General features: G+C 48.1%; 4 protein-coding genes across 4 annotated transcripts; 3 read left to right on the top strand and 1 right to left on the bottom strand.

The window, feature by feature from the left end:
* The first annotated feature begins 4,669 nt into the window (after positions 1-4,669).
* Positions 4,670-6,327, top strand: LOC6603902. Its single transcript, XM_026992515.1, has 4 exons — positions 4,670-5,204; positions 5,268-5,714; positions 5,832-6,160; positions 6,298-6,327. Exons 1-4 carry the CDS (start codon positions 4,682-4,684, stop codon positions 6,325-6,327), a joined length of 1,329 nt encoding a protein of 442 aa, XP_026848316.1. The 5' UTR covers positions 4,670-4,681.
* LOC113566519 lies at positions 6,093-7,639 on the top strand. Its single transcript, XM_026992555.1, has 2 exons — positions 6,093-6,160; positions 6,288-7,639. Exon 2 carries the CDS (start codon positions 6,337-6,339, stop codon positions 7,321-7,323), a length of 987 nt encoding a protein of 328 aa, XP_026848356.1. The 5' UTR covers positions 6,093-6,160; positions 6,288-6,336; the 3' UTR covers positions 7,324-7,639.
* Positions 7,640-11,436: 3,797 nt separating this feature from the next.
* LOC6599230 (mitochondrial ornithine transporter 1) lies at positions 11,437-15,893 on the top strand. Its single transcript, XM_026992537.1, has 4 exons — positions 11,437-13,507; positions 13,571-14,017; positions 15,244-15,349; positions 15,415-15,893. The coding sequence occupies exons 1-4, from the start codon at positions 12,958-12,960 to the stop codon at positions 15,704-15,706; spliced, it is 1,395 nt and encodes a 464-aa protein (XP_026848338.1). The 5' UTR covers positions 11,437-12,957; the 3' UTR covers positions 15,707-15,893.
* On the bottom strand, positions 15,790-18,430 carry LOC6599229 (FAST kinase domain-containing protein 5, mitochondrial). The gene is made up of 2 exons (XM_026992536.1): positions 16,568-18,430; positions 15,790-16,029 (listed from the first exon to the last, which is right to left on the bottom strand). The coding sequence occupies exons 1-2, from the start codon at positions 18,383-18,385 to the stop codon at positions 15,940-15,942; spliced, it is 1,908 nt and encodes a 635-aa protein (XP_026848337.1). The 5' UTR covers positions 18,386-18,430; the 3' UTR covers positions 15,790-15,939.
* Positions 18,431-18,803: the final 373 nt, after the last annotated feature.

Raw genomic sequence — 18,803 nt, 5'->3', positions numbered from 1 at the left:
TATCTGATCTGATCCAGATTCAGCAATCTGATAGATATGGTCATTCTCTATGATTCTGCGTTCTTAGTTTTCTCGAATCTGAAATATTGTGGATGCAACAGATTCTCGTCCTTTGTGGGGGCGGAAGGGGGTGGGGCGAAATTCTGAGATATACGTTTTATAGTGAGATCTAACAGGAGTGCGGATACCAAATTTGGTTACTCTAGCCTTAATAGTCTCTGAGATTTGTGGTTGCCCCAGATTTTCGACCTTTGCGGGGGCGGAAGGGGGTGCGGCGAAATTTTGACACAAAACGGTCAAGGTCCGATATCACAGGAGTGTGTATACGAAATTTGGTTGCTCTAGCTCTTATGGGTTCTGAGATCCTTGAACTCATATTTTGCAATTGGCAAAACCGACCATGAAACCTGTGTGTTAGAGTGAGACAGAGCGAGAAAGAGTGAAATTGTTTTCGTGATTCTGGCTATAATAATTATACGATCTGGTTCAGATTTTGCACTCTGTAAGATATAGTCATTTTCTACGATTCTGCGTTTTTAGTTTTCTCGTATCGTCGAAATTGTGGATGCCACAGATTTTCGCCCTTTGTGGGGGCGAAAGTGGGCGAGGCTAAGTTTTGAAATATTTTTGTAGCAGTGACATATCACAGAAGTCTGGATCCGAAACATCGTTGCTCTAGCTCTTATAGTCTTTGAGCACTAGGCGCTGAAGGGGACGGACAGACGGACGGACGGACAGACAGACATGGCTCAATCGACTCGGCTATTGATGCTGATCAAGAATATATATACTTTATGGGGTCGGAAACGATTCCTTCTTGACGTTACACACATCCACTTTCACCACAAATCTAATATACCCCAAAACTCATTTTGAGTATCGGGTATAAAAATTGCTTTTGCACGGATTCAATAACAGCCTGCTGCTCTTTATACTGCGGGCTCCACACACAAGAACAATACTCCAATATAGGACGTACCAACGAGATGTACAGTTGTTTCGTAACGTACGGGTCGTCAAACTCCTTGGACCAACGCTTGATGAACGCTATAACACCCTTAGCTTTATTTACAGTTGCAGCTATATGGGTGTTAAAACACATCTTATGATCAAAAAGGACTCCGAGGTCATTTGAACTCGAAATTCGCTCAAGGATTTGATTTCCTAGAACATATGGGACAAAATGAGGAGCGCGACGGTAAAATGTCATAAGTTTGCATTTGGAAAGGTTCAGAAAAAGAAGATTAGTTGAACACCACAATAGTAGTTCACTTAGATCAAGTTGAAGGCGTGTGTGCAAATACCAATCAGAGTAAGAAAGACAGATTTTTACATCATCAGCATACATTAGTGTAGTAGAGTATGTTATAACTTGAGGAAGGTCATTCACAAATAAAATAAACAGAAGCGGGCCCAGATGACTTCCCTGTGGCACACCTGAAGTAACATTAACAGTATTTGACAACACGTTAGAAAACAAAACACGTTGAGTACGGTTAGAGAGATAGGACAAAATCCAATCTAGAAGATTCGTTGGGAACCCTAATAAAGAAAGCTTGTGAATAAGCAGAGCATGGTTCACAGAATCGAATGCCTTGCAGAAGTCCGTAAAAACTACATCCGTCTGCAAACCAATTTGAAAACCACGGTGGATTAGGTTAGAAAACTCAAGAAGGTTAGTCGATGTTGAACGATGTCTGAAAAAACCGTGTTGCGACGGAGATATCAAGCTGCAACAAAGATGTTGCAGTTGCCGGGTGACCAGGAACTCAAGAAGCTTCGGGATGGCGGAAAGCTTTGCGGTACCACGATAGTTTTCAATGTTTGATCTTGAACCTTTTTTGTGAAGCGGAATGATATAGGACTCATTCCAAATTACTAAGAGACAAGACTGTTCCAAGGAGAGGTTGAAGAGAAAGGTCAAGGGTTTGCAAAGGGACTGGGCACAGTGTTTTAAGATGCAACTTGGTACCTTATCTGGACCCGCAGAAAACGATATGTCCATAGATGACAAACCTTCCAGAACAACGCTTTCCTCGAAAAAGGGCAGAAAAATGCTGTTAGCTTGAGGTAGCTGGTACGGATACGGAGTGGATGCGTTGTAAATATGAGACGAGTACGTTGTTTGGAAAAAGTTAGCGAATAAATTTGCAATACCAACAGCAGAAGCTTCTGTTTTGTTCTGGTAATGAAAGGACGGAGGAAAAACGTTTGACTTGCGCTTAGAGTTAACGAACGAATAGAATTTTTTAGGATCACTACGAAAGTAACTACTACATTGTGAAAGGTAATGATTATAACACTGACTATTGACGGCAAGGAACAGAGAGCGAGCGGAGGAGTATAGAGCTAAGGGCAACGTGGAGCCCGACTTCTGGTACTTTTTATAGAGCCGGGATTTATTATTTTTTAAGTATGACATATACTTGGAGAACCAGGGAGGCTTGGACGATACAGGTACAGTGAGATCTGGAACAAACGTATTAAGGGCGGAGTAAATAGAACTATAAAACGAGTTAACAGTTGAATCTATGTAGATCAAAATCGATAAAGTTTGTTTTGCGAAAACACTTTATGTGACAAGGAGCCATGGAACTGTCAGCACCTCCAGATTGTGTACACTCCAGTGATATCAACAAAGTTGGATGGTAAGGATCTTCAGGGAGAGTTATTGGGCTTGCTCTAGATACCGTAGCAAGAGAACCATCGTTAACAAAAACGACGTCAAGAAGTCTGTCCCTAATGTTTTTAACGTCATTAATTTGGACAAGGGAAATATCCGTTAGCCCATTGATAAAGTCATTATGGCAATTGGGAATCAACAGGGAGAAGAATTTTAAAGGATAATATGTTGCGCTTATGTTTAAATGTAAATTTAGTCACAACTATATCAACAGGCGAAGTATTAAGTTTAGAGGAAAGATGTTGTTTAACATCCTCCGTTGTAGCCTCAGGAATAAGACGAGAAACAAATATTGCTTTCCGAGGGACCACTGCTCTAAGTTTAAGTCCCGATCGAGATCGAGATGGTGGAGCCACTCCTAAAAGAGATCTCGGTCCAAGGGCAGAGGAATTGGCTCAATGGCTGTAGCAGGAATTGGAGTAGGAATTGGAATATACACAGACATATATATACATATGGCGTAATCAAAATATCGATTATAAATAATAAAAAAAAAAACAACAAAAAACGTACATTGAAAGGCATTTCAATCGATAACAATTGTATTCTGACAGAAGGCAGTTTTTCTAGACACCTTTTTGGCATCGTAGCAGACACATACAAATATAAGTGCGCATATTATTTCAAAACAAAATTTTCGGTTCCCAAAAATGAATAAGGATTTCGAGTACGAGTACAATCGAAAGCAGAAAGTTTGGGATCCCAACGAAAGACACACACGCGAGGACACACTAACGGAGGGCGTTGTGGGCCTAGTGGGCATTGTGGGCGTGACGGCGATTGTGACTGGTTTGGCATCGAAAAAGGTACGTTCCAATATCGCAAAGATTTTTGGTCGGCCACCAGCCGCACCCAAGCCAGGACCTCGTGCCCCGCGGCCACTGCTGCGAACCCTGAATCCATTGTTCACCTCTCCATATGACAAAAAGTCCAGCACAGCGTCTGGTAACGAGCCCATACAACCATTGAAATTGACTGCAAGCACATTCGATCGACAAGCTCCTGCGGCCGAGGCCGAGGAACAGTTGACTGAAGAAGAAGCAGAAGCAGAAGCAGAAGCTACAAAAGCAGCGAATTCGCTACTGGCCCGCTACCTGAACGCATCAGTTGGCCAGTATCCAAAGCATCCAATTGATTGGTCGGAAGGTTGTGCTAAAGCTAAGCTAACCACCGCATTACGGCTCGGGAGTATTGAAGCAGAGCAAGCCCCACTGCCAGTGCCCGAAAGTAGTATCCCCTTGCCCACGACACAAGTTGTAAATTTGTTTAAAAACTCGAACTTAGTAGCAGCTGAAATAAGTCGATTGGAAACTTCTAAGAATTTGGAACAATTTGCTGAGACACAGCGACCAACAGTGACGCCTGAAACGTTGGAGTTAACAGTGCCTGGAACAGTGGAAGTAACAGAAATAGAAACAGCTAACACAGCAGTCACCACTGGAAACGCGGACATAGCAGCTACCTGTGTAAAAGCCGACATAACAGATCCCACTGTAAACGAAGATATAACAGCCTCCGCTGTAAAAACGGGCATAACAGTCCCCACTGTAAACGCCGCCATAACAGCGTCCGCTGTAAAAGCAGATATAACAACGGCCGCTGTAAAAGCAGATATAGCAACACCCGCTGCAAAGGCAGATTTAACAGCCCCCGCTGTAAAAGCAGATATAACAGCTACCGGCGGAAACGCGAAAATAACAGCTACCTCTGAAGAAGCAGACATAACAAATACCGCTGAAAAAGCGAACAAAACAGCAATCGCTGGAAAAGAAGACATAACAGAAAGCTCGAAGTTATCAGAGCGCGTTCAATAACAGACAAAGAGAATAAGCAACAGACCCACACAACACCAACACCAACACCAACAGCAACAGCCACAGACCGGACACGAACGATAACGATCGGAAGAGCAGCCGATCGTTTGATGATGACGAATTTCAGTAAACAGCAATAAAGAGAGAAGAAAGCAACATCCAGCAGCAGACTAAGAGCACTGTCATGTCAGACAAGAAGAGCACAAGACCCGAAGAGAAACCACAGCCCGAAACATTTTACGCGGGCAGGGGGTCAAGGCAAATCGGTAAGAGAGAAGATCCAACGGAGCCACCAACACCGCTCCTACCCCCGACACCCGAAGAGAAATTCCTGAAGAGACAAGCACCGCGAGAGCCAAAGCCTGCCCCCAAGAACGATGATGAGCAACCAGCGTCAACGCTGACACGGCCGCGAGTCGGCTCCAGCCGAGTGGGCAGCTCCGTGCTGATAGGGGCCCCCGATGAACTGCTCGAGGCATACGAGCAGGCGGTGCTGGAGGCCGAGGCCGAGGAGGAGAGCCAGCAGAGCGAGAACGAGCGTCGGAAGCTCAGTCCACTCTCGACGCTCGAAGCCGTGCGTGACGGCCTCCTATTCATATTCGGCAAATTCCTAAGACTCGTACGGCGCCTCGACATGCATGGAGGCGGAACCGGGAACAACATCAACTTTGTGGAGGGGCTCATCGACTTCCTGGCGGGCTCTTTGGGTGCGTATACACACAGCTCTGCCGACACCATGGGACCAATATCAACTCCCCTTGATCTCTTAGGCGGGGCCGCACAGGTGTACGTCTCGCAGCCGCTGGACACTGTCAAGGTGAAGCTGCAGACCTTCCCGGAGGCCTACAAAGGAATGTTCGACTGTTTCGTGAGCACGTATCGAAAGGATGGTATATTCCGGGGCCTCTATGCGGGCTCCCTGCCCGCCGTGGTGGCCAATGTGGCCGAGAATTCGGTTCTCTTTGCCGCCTACGGAGGATGCCAGAAGTTTGTCGCTTTCATGGTCAATAAGGAGACAACCAGCCAGCTGACGACCACCCAAAATGCCTGTGCCGGCTCCCTGGCCGCCTGCTTCTCCACCCTCACCCTCTGCCCCACGGAGCTGATCAAATGCAAGCTCCAGGCCCTGCGCGAAATGAAGCACTATATTGAGCCCAGTCATCCGCAGGATATGCGTACGCCCTGGTCCCTCACGCGGTACATCTGGCGCACGGAAGGTGAGTGCTGGGGCCAGCTCCCACGTATAGCCAAACGTCTTTTTGCTGTTGCTGTTGTCCCGCGGCGACACTCGAGTTCAGTTCCCCCGATTAGATTATCTTAGCGTGGCTTTTCAGCAATCAAGCAATTCCTCTCCATATTTCAGAATTCACTTCCGATGTTCCAGGGAGCCTGCAACATCTCGCCCAGCGCCTCGACGCCAACCAATCCGCAGAGCAACCAGAACCAGAACGATGTGGACGTGGATGCGGGCAGCACACCCCAACCGCAGCATCCCGACTCCGATGGCTTCTCTTCGTCGCACCATCGCACGCCGCCCTCGCCGCCGCCCATCTCTCCGGGCGGTGCAGGAGCAGGACCAGCACGAGCAACGCCAGCGGCACAACCTCTCGCATCACAATCAAATGTCCAGCGACGAGGAGAACAGCATCATGCCGCAGAACAGGTACAGAACATTTTTGTATGTCAGCATTTATCGCTTCACCAACTCTTATTTTTCATTGCATTTTTCCCTCGTTACTCGCTACTTTTACCGCCAATGGAACGTTCATTCTGTTTGTTATTTCGAGCAGCGCGGGCCAGGATATGCGCATGAAGTTCCCCCAGTCGTAGATCGATCTCATGTACTCCACGTACGAGAGCATGGCGAGCAACCTGAAGTACAACAGCCAGGAGCTCGACTCGCCGGCGGAGTATCGCCAGAGCAGCAACAGCAATGTGGCGAGTGCGGCGAGTGCGGCGGCGGCTGCTGCCGCGGCGGCGAGTGCGGCCAACGATCTGTCCGATCTGCAGGGCCTGGACATGAGCTCGAGATCGAATGCGTCGAGCAACTATCACCACAACTTCCAGCTGCCAAGCAGTCGCTACCATCACCACATCTACGACATTCTGTCGGACGGGGAGCAGAGCCAGCAGGCGCAGGCCCAGGCCCAGGCGCAGGCACAGCAGGCAAAGGGTGCATCGGTGGTGCACCAGCAGGAGCACGGACACGGCAGCCAGCTGGCCATGCAGCAACACCAGTCGGCGGCGGCCATGCACAACATGCTGAGCGAGCAGCTGGGCGAGCAGGAGCACGACCAGACCACCTCCGTGGACCTGAGCCGCACGGCCAACTATGTGGTGTCGTCGCCGCCACAGCTGCCCTACAACCATCCGCATCACGACATGCTGCGAATGGCCTCGCTGGACCTCACACCGAACACGGCCAACATGGCCGTGGGCAACAATCGGTCGTTCCTCTCCTCGCAGATGCAGCACCAGAGCCGCGACAGTCTCGAGCATCACCGCCTGCTCTCTACGGTGGAGCAGCACCGAATTCTGGCCGCCTCAAATGCCGCCGACCAGCACCGCCTGCTGGTCGACCCCACCGCCCATCTGCTGATGGAACAGAACAATCGCCTGCTGGGCACAGCAGACCAGTCCCGCCTCCTGGGCGAGTCGGCGGCGGCAGTGGCCCAGAATCGGCACATGGCCCGCAGCTTTGGGGCCTACCACCAGGTGGCATCGAGCAACTACCATCCGGGCGTACGACCGCCGCCTGTGCTGCCGTCGGCCAATCATCATGCCTCGAATCCGTCTAACTATCACCCGTTCCCCGCCTACTACTAGGGGCGTGAGGGAGGGGACGGGTAGACTATGACTATATCCTGGGGCCGTGACAAGAGTGCAATACCTAGAAGGGATCTGTAGGAGCGGAAGCGGAAGCGGGAGTGGGAGTGGGAGCTCCATTTCACGTAGTTCAATTTGAAGCGCAACAATAACTTTAGTTCCTCCATATATTCCATATTCTCCTCCGAAGATCTCCATGCCCATCATCCGTTCGAGCTCCGATTTCAAAGCGTGCCAATCTTTTTAAGTGTTTAGATCTGTTTAGAATTGTGTGTGTTTCCCAAATCTGATTTTAACACACACACAAAACACACACACAAATATGTATAGTTGTATAGGAAGCATAAAATAAATATTATAAATATATATAAATATAGTATGTATGGTAAATATAAACCGAAAGTGGAAAAAGCGAATGAAACCCATATGAAAAGGAAGCCTGCAGTGAATTGGCGTCTCGAAAACCTAACGAGTAATATATATACATACATACATATATATACATATGGCGTAATCAAATTATCGATTATTAATAATAACGAGGGGGAATGTTGTGAGTTGCTGCGGACACCGCAACTCTACGGTTATACCCGATACTAAGTCAGTATGGCTCTCCTCCGGCAGACGCCGCTAATATTAAACGACACGACAAAGAGTGCGTGCGAGAGAGACAGAAAATCAGTCTGAGCGTGACGTCGGGCGCTGCGTAGCCAGTGCAAATTGATTTGTTCCTGTTGGCTATAAAAATTATCTGATCTGATCCAGATTCAGCAATCTGATAGATATGGTCATTCTCTATGATTCTGCGTTCTTAGTTTTCTCGAATCTGAAATATTGTGGATGCAACAGATTCTCGTCCTTTGTGGGGGCGGAAGGGGGTGGGGCGAAGTTCTGAGATATACGTTTTATAGTGAGATCTAACAGGAGTGCGGATACCAAATTTGGTTACTCTAGCCTTAATAGTCTCTGAGATTTGTGGTTGCCCCAGATTTTCGACCTTTGCGGGGGCGGAAGGGGGTGCGGCGAAATTTTGACACAAAACGGTCAAGGTCCGATATCACAGGAGTGTGTATACGAAATTTGGTTGCTCTAGCTCTTATGGGTTCTGAGATCCTTGAACTCATATTTTGCAATTGGCAAAACCAACCATGAAACCTGTGTGTTAGAGTGAGACAGAGCGAGAAAGAGTGAAATTGTTTTCGTGATTCTGGCTATAATAATTATACGATCTGGTTCAGATTTTGCACTCTGTAAGATATAGTCATTTTCTACGATTCTGCGTTTTTAGTTTTCTCGTATCGTCGAAATTGTGGATGCCACAGATTTTCGCCTTTTGTGGGGGCGAAAGTGGGCGAGGCTAAGTTTTGAAATATTTTTGTAGCAGTGACATATCACAGAAGTCTGGATCCGAAACATCGTTGCTCTAGCTCTTATAGTCTTTGAGCACTAGGCGCTGAAGGGGACGGACAGACGGACAGACGGACAGACGGACGGACGGACAGACAGACAGGGCTCAATCGACTCGGCTATTGATGCTGATCAAGAATATATATACTTTATGGGGTCGGAAACGATTCCTTCTGGACGTTACACACATCCACTTTCACCACAAATCTAATATACCCCAAAACTCATTTTGAGTATCGGGTATAAAAATTGCTTTTGCACGGATTCAATAACAGCCTGCTGCTCTTTATACTGCGCGCTCCACACACAAGAACAATACTCCAATATAGGACGTACCAACGAGATGTACAGTTGTTTCGTAACGTACGGGTCGTCAAACTCCTTGGACCAACGCTTGATGAACGCTAAAACACCCTTAGCTTTATTTACAGTTGCAGCTATATGGGTGTTAAAACACATCTTATGATCAAAAAGGACTCCGAGGTCATTTGAACTCGAAATTCGCTCAAGGAAATGATTTCCTAGAACATATGGGACAAAATGAGGAGCGCGACGGTAAAATGTCATAAGTTTGCATTTGGAAAGGTTCAGAAAAAGAAGATTAGTTGAACACCACAATAGTAGTTCACTTAGATCAAGTTGAAGGCGTGTGTGCAAATACCAATCAGAGTAAGAAAGACAGATTTTTACATCATCAGCATACATTAGTGTAGTAGAGTATGTTATAACTTGAGGAAGGTCATTCACAAATAAAATAAACAGAAGCGGGCCCAGATGACTTCCCTGTGGCACACCTGAAGTAACATTAACAGTATTTGACAACACGTTAGAAAACAAAACACGTTGAGTACGGTTAGAGAGATAGGACAAAATCCAATCTAGAAGATTCGTTGGGAACCCTAATAAAGAAAGCTTGTGAATAAGCAGAGCATGGTTCACAGAATCGAATGCCTTGCAGAAGTCCGTAAAAACTACATCCGTCTGCAAACCAATTTGAAAACCACGGTGGATTAGGTTAGAAAACTCAAGAAGGTTAGTCGATGTTGAACGATGTCTGAAAAAACCGTGTTGCGACGGAGATATCAAGCTGCAACAAAGATGTTGCAGTTGCCGGGTGACCAGGAACTCAAGAAGCTTCGGGATGGCGGAAAGCTTTGCGATACCACGATAGTTTTCAATGTTTGATCTTGAACCTTTTTTGTGAAGCGGAATGATATAGGACTCATTCCAAATTACTGGGAGACAAGACTGTTCCAAGGAGAGGTTGAAGAGAAAGGTCAAGGGTTTGCAAAGGGACTGGGCACAGTGTTTTAAGATGCAACTTGGTACCTTATCTGGACCCGCAGAAAACGATATGTCCATAGATGACAAACCTTCCAGAACAACGCTTTCCTCGAAAAAGGGCAGAAAAATGCTGTTAGCTTGAGGTAGCTGGTACGGATACGGAGTGGATGCGTTGTAAATATGAGACGAGTACGTTGTTTGGAAAAAGTTAGCGAATAAATTTGCAATACCAACAGCAGAAGCTTCTGTTTTGTTCTGGTAATGAAAGGACGGAGGAAAAACGTTTGACTTGCGCTTAGAGTTAACGAACGAATAGAATTTTTTAGGATCACTACGAAAGTAACTACTACATTGTGAAAGGTAATGATTATAACACTGACTATTGACGGCAAGGAACAGAGAGCGAGCGGAGGAGTATAGAGCTAAGGGCAACGTGGAGCCCGACTTCTGGTACTTTTTATAGAGCCGGGATTTATTATTTTTTAAGTATGACATATACTTGGAGAACCAGGGAGGCTTGGACGATACAGGTACAGTGAGATCTGGAACAAACGTATTAAGGGCGGAGTAAATAGAACTATAAAACGAGTTAACAGTTGCATCTATGTAGATCAAAATCGATAAAGTTTGTTTTGCGAAAACACTTTATGTGACAAGGAGCCATGGAACTGTCAGCACCTCCAGATTGTGTACACTCCAGTGATATCAACAAAGTTGGATGGTAAGGATCTTCAGGGAGAGTTATTGGGCTTGCTCTAGATACCGTAGCAAGAGAACCATCGTTAACAAAAACGACGTCAAGAAGTCTGTCCCTAATGTTTTTAACGTCATTAATTTGGACAAGGGAAATATCCGTTAGCCCATTGATAAAGTCATTATGGCAATTGGGAATCAACAGGGAGAAGAATTTTAAAGGATAATATGTTGCGCTTATGTTTAAATGTAAATTTAGTCACAACTATATCAACAGGCGAAGTATTAAGTTTAGAGGAAAGATGTTGTTTAACATCCTCCGTTGTAGCCTCAGGAATAAGACGAGAAACAAATATTGCTTTCCGAGGGACCACTGCTCTAAGTTTAAGTCCCGATCGAGATCGAGATGGTGGAGCCACTCCTAAAAGAGATCTCGGTCCAAGGGCAGAGGAATTGGCTCAATGGCTGTAGCAGGAATTGGAGTAGGAATTGGAATATACACAGACATATATATACATATGGCGTAATCAAAATATCGATTATAAATAATAAAAAAAAAAACAACAAAAAACGTACATTGAAAGGCATTTCAATCGATAACAATTGTATTCTGACAGAAGGCAGTTTTTCTAGACACCTTTTTGGCATCGTAGCAGACACATACAAATATAAGTGCGCATATTATTTCAAAACAAAATTTTCGGTTCCCAAAAATGAATAAGGATTTCGAGTACGAGTACAATCGAAAGCAGAAAGTTTGGGATCCCAACGAAAGACACACACGCGAGGACACACTAACGGAGGGCGTTGTGGGCCTAGTGGGCATTGTGGGCGTGACGGCGATTGTGACTGGTTTGGCATCGAAAAAGGTACGTTCCAATATCGCAAAGATTTTTGGTCGGCCACCAGCCGCACCCAAGCCAGGACCTCGTGCCCCGCGGCCACTGCTGCGAACCCTGAATCCATTGTTCACCTCTCCATATGACAAAAAGTCCAGCACAGCGTCTGGTAACGAGCCCATACAACCATTGAAATTGACTGCAAGCACATTCGATCGACAAGCTCCTGCGGCCGAGGCCGAGGAACAGTTGACTGAAGAAGAAGCAGAAGCAGAAGCTACAAAAGCAGCGAATTCGCTACTGGCCCGCTACCTGAACGCATCAGTTGACCAGTATCCAAAGCATCCAATTGATTGGTCGGAAGGTTGTGCTAAAGCTAAGCTAACCACCGCCCTACGGTTCCGGAGTATTGTGGCACCAGAAGAGCAGCCCCTAGCACCCGTAACCGACAGCAGTACCCCGTCAAGTCCGTGTGGCAGCGCCCAACTAGCGTCATTGAAATTAGCTGCAAGCCATTTTGATCAACAAGAACAGAACATAACTGAAGAAGAAGCGGTGGTTGCAAAAGCATCGGATTCGCTACTGAACCGCTACCTGAACGCATCAGTTGGCCAGTATCCAAAGCATCCAATTGATTGGTCGGAAGGTTGTGCTAAAGCAAAGCTAAATTTAAATTTGTTTAAAAACTCGAACTTAGTAGCAGCTGAAATAAGTCGATTGGAAACTTCTAAGAATTTGGAACAATTTGCTGAGACACAGCGACCAACAGTGACGCCTGAAACGTTGGAGTTAACAGTGCCTGGAACAGTGGAAGTAACAGAAATAGAAACAGCTAACACAGCAGTCACCACTGGAAACGCGGACATAGCAGCTACCTGTGTAAAAGCCGACATAACAGATCCCACTGTAAACGAAGATATAACAGCCTCCGCTGTAAAAACGGGCATAACAGTCCCCACTGTAAACGCCGCCATAACAGCGTCCGCTGTAAAAGCAGATATAACAACGGCCGCTGTAAAAGCAGATATAGCAACACCCGCTGCAAAGGCATATTTAACAGCCCCCGCTGTAAAAGCAGATATAACAGCTACCGCTGGAAACGCGAAAATAACAGCTACCTCTGAAGAAGCAGACATAACAAATACCGCTGAAAAAGCGAACAAAACAGCAATCGCTGGAAAAGAAGACATAACAGAAAGCTCGAAGTTATCAGAGCGCGTTCAATAACAGACAAAGAGAATAAGCAACAGACCCACACAACACCAACACCAACACCAACAGCAACAGCCACAGACCGGACACGAACGATAACGATCGGAAGAGCAGCCGATCGTTTGATGATGACGAATTTCAGTAAACAGCAATAAAGAGAGAAGAAAGCAACATCCAGCAGCAGACTAAGAGCACTGTCATGTCAGACAAGAAGAGCACAAGACCCGAAGAGAAACCACAGCCCGAAACATTTTACGCGGGCAGGGGGTCAAGGCAAATCGGTAAGAGAGAAGATCCAACGGAGCCACCAACACCGCTCCTACCCCCGACACCCGAAGAGAAATTCCTGAAGAGACAAGCACCGCGAGAGCCAAAGCCTGCCCCCAAGAACGATGATGAGCAACCAGCGTCAACGCTGACACGGCCGCGAGTCGGCTCCAGCCGAGTGGGCAGCTCCGTGCTGATAGGGGCCCCCGATGAACTGCTCGAGGCATACGAGCAGGCGGTGCTGGAGGCCGAGGCCGAGGAGGAGAGCCAGCAGAGCGAGAACGAGCGTCGTGAATCGCAGCGACGCGGCCGCGTCCGGAAGCTCAGTCCACTCTCGACGCTCGAAGCCGTGCGTGACGGCCTCCTATTCATATTCGGCAAATTCCTAAGACTTGTACGGCGCCTCGACATGCATGGAGGCGGAACCGGGAACAACATCAACTTTGTGGAGGGGCTCATCGACTTCCTGGCGGGCTCTTTGGGTGCGTATACACACAGCTCTGCCGACACCATGGGACCAATATCAACTCCCCTTGATCTCTTAGGCGGGGCCGCACAGGTGTACGTCTCGCAGCCGCTGGACACTGTCAAGGTGAAGCTGCAGACCTTCCCGGAGGCCTACAAAGGAATGTTCGACTGTTTCGTGAGCACGTATCGAAAGGATGGTATATTCCGGGGCCTCTATGCGGGCTCCCTGCCCGCCGTGGTGGCCAATGTGGCCGAGAATTCGGTTCTCTTTGCCGCCTACGGAGGATGCCAGAAGTTTGTCGCTTTCATGGTCAATAAGGAGACAACCAGCCAGCTGACGACCACCCAAAATGCCTGTGCCGGCTCCCTGGCCGCCTGCTTCTCCACGCTCACCCTCTGCCCCACGGAGCTGATCAAATGCAAGCTCCAGGCCCTGCGCGAAATGAAGCACTATATTGAGCCCAGTCATCCGCAGGATATGCGTACGCCCTGGTCCCTCACGCGGTACATCTGGCGCACGGAAGGTGAGTGCTGGGGCCAGCCCCCACGTATAGCCAAACGTCTTTTTGCTGTTGCTGTTGTCCCGCGGCGACACTCGAGTTCAGTTCCCCCGATTAGATTATCTTAGCGTGGCTTTTCAACAATCAAGCAATTCCTCTCCATAATTCAGAATTATCGCATCGCAATGTGATGTCCGATTTGGACAACAAACCCGACACGACACTCCCCTCCACATGGCTCCACGCGATCGCTCTGGCGTTGCCAGACAAATCTCTTTGGCGGTTTGTTTTTCAAAATTTTTCTTCACGTTCGCAATATTTGAAATTCCTCTAAAAATAATGCTAGTAATTCCATTTGGGGCACAAGAGCACACTGTATCCAAAAAGTTATATTTCCGCCTTTAAGAGAGTTTTTCCAAATGGAGACAAAATGTTCCCAAGACATATGTATATAAAATAGGTTCTCAGATGACATACACATCTTATAAAATGATTACAAAACGGATAGAATGGTAGTGAAAGCTGTTTATAAACTCCCTAACCTTCCAACCGACCTGTCTTCGGAATTAAATCTATAAAACTGGAAGCGAAAGCCCTTCTCTGTACAGTTTGTAGAATCTTATTAGAGTATATTAATGGTAGATTAAAGCTTCCATATCGCTTCAATCTAATCGAAGCTGAATGGGTTGTTTGTTGTTTTCTTAATAATTTTTTTTAAACAAAAAGGAAAGGCGAAAGATCGAATAATATTTACTACGCAGCTTTTGTATACAGCGAATTATGAATTACTTGATATTTGATAAGAATATTCTCAGCCTTGTTGGCGCGGTCGGGGCAACAGGGGGAACATGCCACGCATAATGACGTAGCACAAGAGCAAGCGAGAGGAAGATAGGGGAAGTTTGTGGATAATACAAATAGTTGAGAGCGCCCCGCCCCGCCCCAATCAGTTGTCAAGTGGAAAGTTACTGAATCATCCGCTCTCCCTTCCTGCTGGCAGCTGACAGATCAATAGAGGGATTTTGGGGCGGGGGGTCGCATGCAACGATTCGGTTTGACTGTTGATTGATGCTCCGTCCTTATCGCGGCCATGTAACGTAGTAATTTCCACAAATAGTGAACGAACGGAATGGCCTTCTCACGTGCCAATCTGTTTCCTTTCCCTCTCTGCTGCCAGTCTTCCATTTCATCAGTTATTTTCCACGCACAATCCATTAATTGGTTTTAATCTCCTCCACGCGCGCACACAGGCTTGCGCGGCTTCTATCGCGGCTTGAGCTCGACATTCATGCGTGAGATGCCCGGTTATTTCTTCTTCTTTGGCAGCTACGAGGGCACCAGAGAATTTCTGCGCAGGTAAGAGACCAGCGAAACGATACCGGCAACCAGCAACCATCATATTAATTTTTGTCTCTCTGCAGGAACAATCAAACCAAGGACGAGATCGGACCATTGCGCACTATGGTGGCCGGGGCCATTGGCGGCGTCTGCCTGTGGACCTCCACGTTTCCCGCCGACGTGATCAAGAGCCGCATCCAGGTGAAGAACCTTAACGCCAGCATGTACGCCGTCGGTCGTGAGATTGTACAACGCGAGGGCGTTCTCGCACTCTATCGCGGCCTGCTGCCCTCCGTTCTCCGCACCATACCGGCCACGGCCACGCTCTTCGTCGTCTACGAGTACACCAAGCGAGCGCTACATGGCACCCTCTAGTGACGCGTGGGGCCGCGGGCGGTCTTCGTCGTCGTCGTCGTCGTCGTCATCATTCAACAACTCTGCCATAACTCTGTCACGCATATTTTTTTGTTTCGTTTAGTTAGATAATTTTTAGATATTAGTGGCCTGTCTGTGTACATTATTCAGATATCATATGACTGACTATATATCCATGCTGTTGCAATCGATGTTGATTTTCTGCTGTATGGGTTGCCAATCTGCTCCTGGTCTTAGATTCTGGCCGCCTGGCGTAGACGACGCTTGAGGAAGTCCTGACGATCCGCGGATGTCTCCAGTTCACGCCATTCGTGCCAATAGATCTACGGAAAGCCAATGGGTATTATATGGTATATGTAGATTAAGGATTGATGGAAGAACATGTACATAGTATATAGAAAATATAAGATCAATTCGATTGTACCAAACATGTGCAACAGATACATCAAAATATATGTTGCTCACAGCAGAAATATAATCTTCACTTCAGATCTTAGGTTAGTGATAGGTAAAGGGGGGAGGGGGATCGATGGGAAGGTCAGGATCAAGGGTAAGCCCTTCTCCTCTCCGCTACGGCTAAGGAAAAAAAAATCATTGTAGGGGCTACCCATCGGATACCCATGTCCTGTCAGAGAACGAGTGACTGCACTGCACCTTTTTCTGCGGGGCTTGCAGTGCTTAGGGGTGCGATTTTTTGTGATATTCGGTCATGTTTGCCCAGTTATGCGACATCGTGGCACTATTGGCCACCTGTTGGCCTTGCATCGGATTGGGAAGACTAAATTCGCGATTCCGTAGAATCCCGGTATCTGTATGGCTGCTTCGTAGGGACTTTTTGGAACTTATGTTAGAGCCACTCACCACCACCGGCTGGTGGCCCAATTGCTTGAGCTGTTTCAGCTTCATTGCCAGCTGTCCCGTATGCCGGTCCTTGTCCCGTATCACATTGTTCCAGCCGGCCACCACCACGATCACGGTGGCCAGATGCTCATCGTGCCAGCTGTCAGCACCGAGCAGATGCCGCCTGGTGAGGATCACACCGCTGTAGTCCTGCGGACAGTCCGCAGCGATGGGGAGTGCCCGCTGCTGACGGCGGTCATAGCAGAGGACCAGATCACAGCGCTCGTACTGGGGCAGGATGTGCTTGAAGCTGAGGTGCCGGTAGAGATCGGAAGCCGCGTCCCGGATGTCCACCAGAATGCGATCGGTCTTGTTCAGCTTAAAGCGTCCCTCCCGATCGGGTATGTACTGCGTGTAGAGCTTTCCCATCTGTTGGAGCTGCTTTTCGGTGAGTAGGGAGCCCTTGTACACATCTCCGCCCAGCAGGCGGGCACATCCATCGAGGTGGAAGTACTCCCGACCGGGCAGGGCGCCGCGGTAGGCATGTTGAAGAAAGCGTGGCTCGAGGGCCACTCCGAGCAGCTCCACATCGTAGACACCCCGCATGGTGAGGAACTGGAGGCAGTTGCTGAAGCAGCGTGGGTACCGCATGATCTCGTCCAGGCGTTGGCGCATCAGATCGGGCAGCCGCTCGGCCAGGCGCCTCTCCACACCGGACTCACTCTCCACGTTGAACAGGGCCATGACCAGACCTATGCGCTCCATGTCCTTCAGGCGGGCCTGGTCCAGCTCCTTCTCGAAACGCTGGAGGATGCGTTCGATGAGCCGGTCATCGCAGGTCTGCAGCTCGCAGCCGAGCAGAGCCATGTGGAGGCATGCCAGCAGAGAGACGCGCTCCACCTGCGGCTCCAGGGCGCGAAGCAGCCGGATCAGCGGCTCCACCTGCGGCAGCTTGCTGCTGTAGCGCAGAACTTTTAACAGGGACACCAGGGTGATGTCCTCCACGGTGTCCAGCTCTCTGGTTAGTCTAGCGAAGAGCTGGTCGATCAGCTCGGGATTTCGAATCTGCGTCTGGGTCTTAAAGAAGCCCATGGCCATGACGCCCAGCTCCTGGAGCGTCATCTGATCGATACAGCGGGCCAGATTCATCTCAAAGTCGAACATCTCGAAGACGGGGCGCCGCAGCAGATTGCAGAGGAACATGGACTGAACCAGCTGCTCCGGCGGCAGCTTTCGCACCTTGCGGCCCAGTTTCTTGAGGGCCAGCCACACGTACTCCCCGATCCTGGCCAGACCAAGCTGGTACCAGGCATCACTCACCAGCAGCAGCTGCCCGGTGGGCCAACGCTCGATCCTTCGACAGCACTCGATATCCAGTGTGTTCCACAACTCCATGTAGTTTCTTGTCTTGGTCGATTCAGGTGTCGGCAGCTGGCCCAAGGCCCGCAGTGTGCCCAGCAGCTGGTCGTCGGACAGATGGTGCATCTGCTCGCAGTATACGCGGGCGAACGCATCGAACTGTGGTTCACTGATCTGCGTGTCCGTCCCCGCACAATGCTGGACGAGGGCCAGGAAGTTCGCGTGCAGAGCGTCGGGACTGAGGTTCCTGTTCGGCTCCAGATAGCCATCCGTGGTGGCCTCCTCCAAGGGGATGTCGGTGGGCCTTAGGATATGATAGGGTTTCAGAGACTCTGCCAGAATACTGTGGGCGAACTGATTCTCCTTGTCTGCGAAGATTTTCGCCGGCAAAATCACGGATGTGCGTACGTTACGGTACAGGAGTCGTGGTGCCTGGCGCCCTACACTACGCCAGAGGCAGTTGACGCTTGTCCACATCATTCTACACAAATTAATGGCTTCTATTCATTTATCCTGAGCTTTGTTCTTTCACTGCGCGTTATGAAAATAGGAGGAACAGAAATAGAAGCGAGGAAAAAACAGCTGTTTTTGGAGGAGCTGCCACATCGCTGAAAAGATAATACATTTTTATTCATGCAAAGGAAAACTACAAATCATATAGAGAACGGAAAAAATATTCAATTTTCATAAGCAGCTAAGAGATTACTCTTATATTTCATTGAATTGAATCCACTAAATGCTCGATTCAACTATAAATGCTATCGGATTCAACAAATTGATTATGTATGGGCTGCCACATCACTAGAAAAATATGGTTTTTGCGAATATCTGAATTTTGACTCAAAAAGAAAAACCATTTTAAAACAAGATACCTTACATCACCCAATCAACTTTTTCT

The sequence above is a fragment of the Drosophila persimilis genome, unplaced genomic scaffold (genome assembly GCF_003286085.1).
Source record: "Drosophila persimilis strain 14011-0111.01,24,50 unplaced genomic scaffold, DperRS2 tig00000735-arrow-arrow-pilon, whole genome shotgun sequence".
Taxonomy (NCBI): Eukaryota; Metazoa; Arthropoda; class Insecta; order Diptera; family Drosophilidae; genus Drosophila; species Drosophila persimilis.
This window is presented reverse-complemented; position numbering and strand designations above follow the sequence as displayed.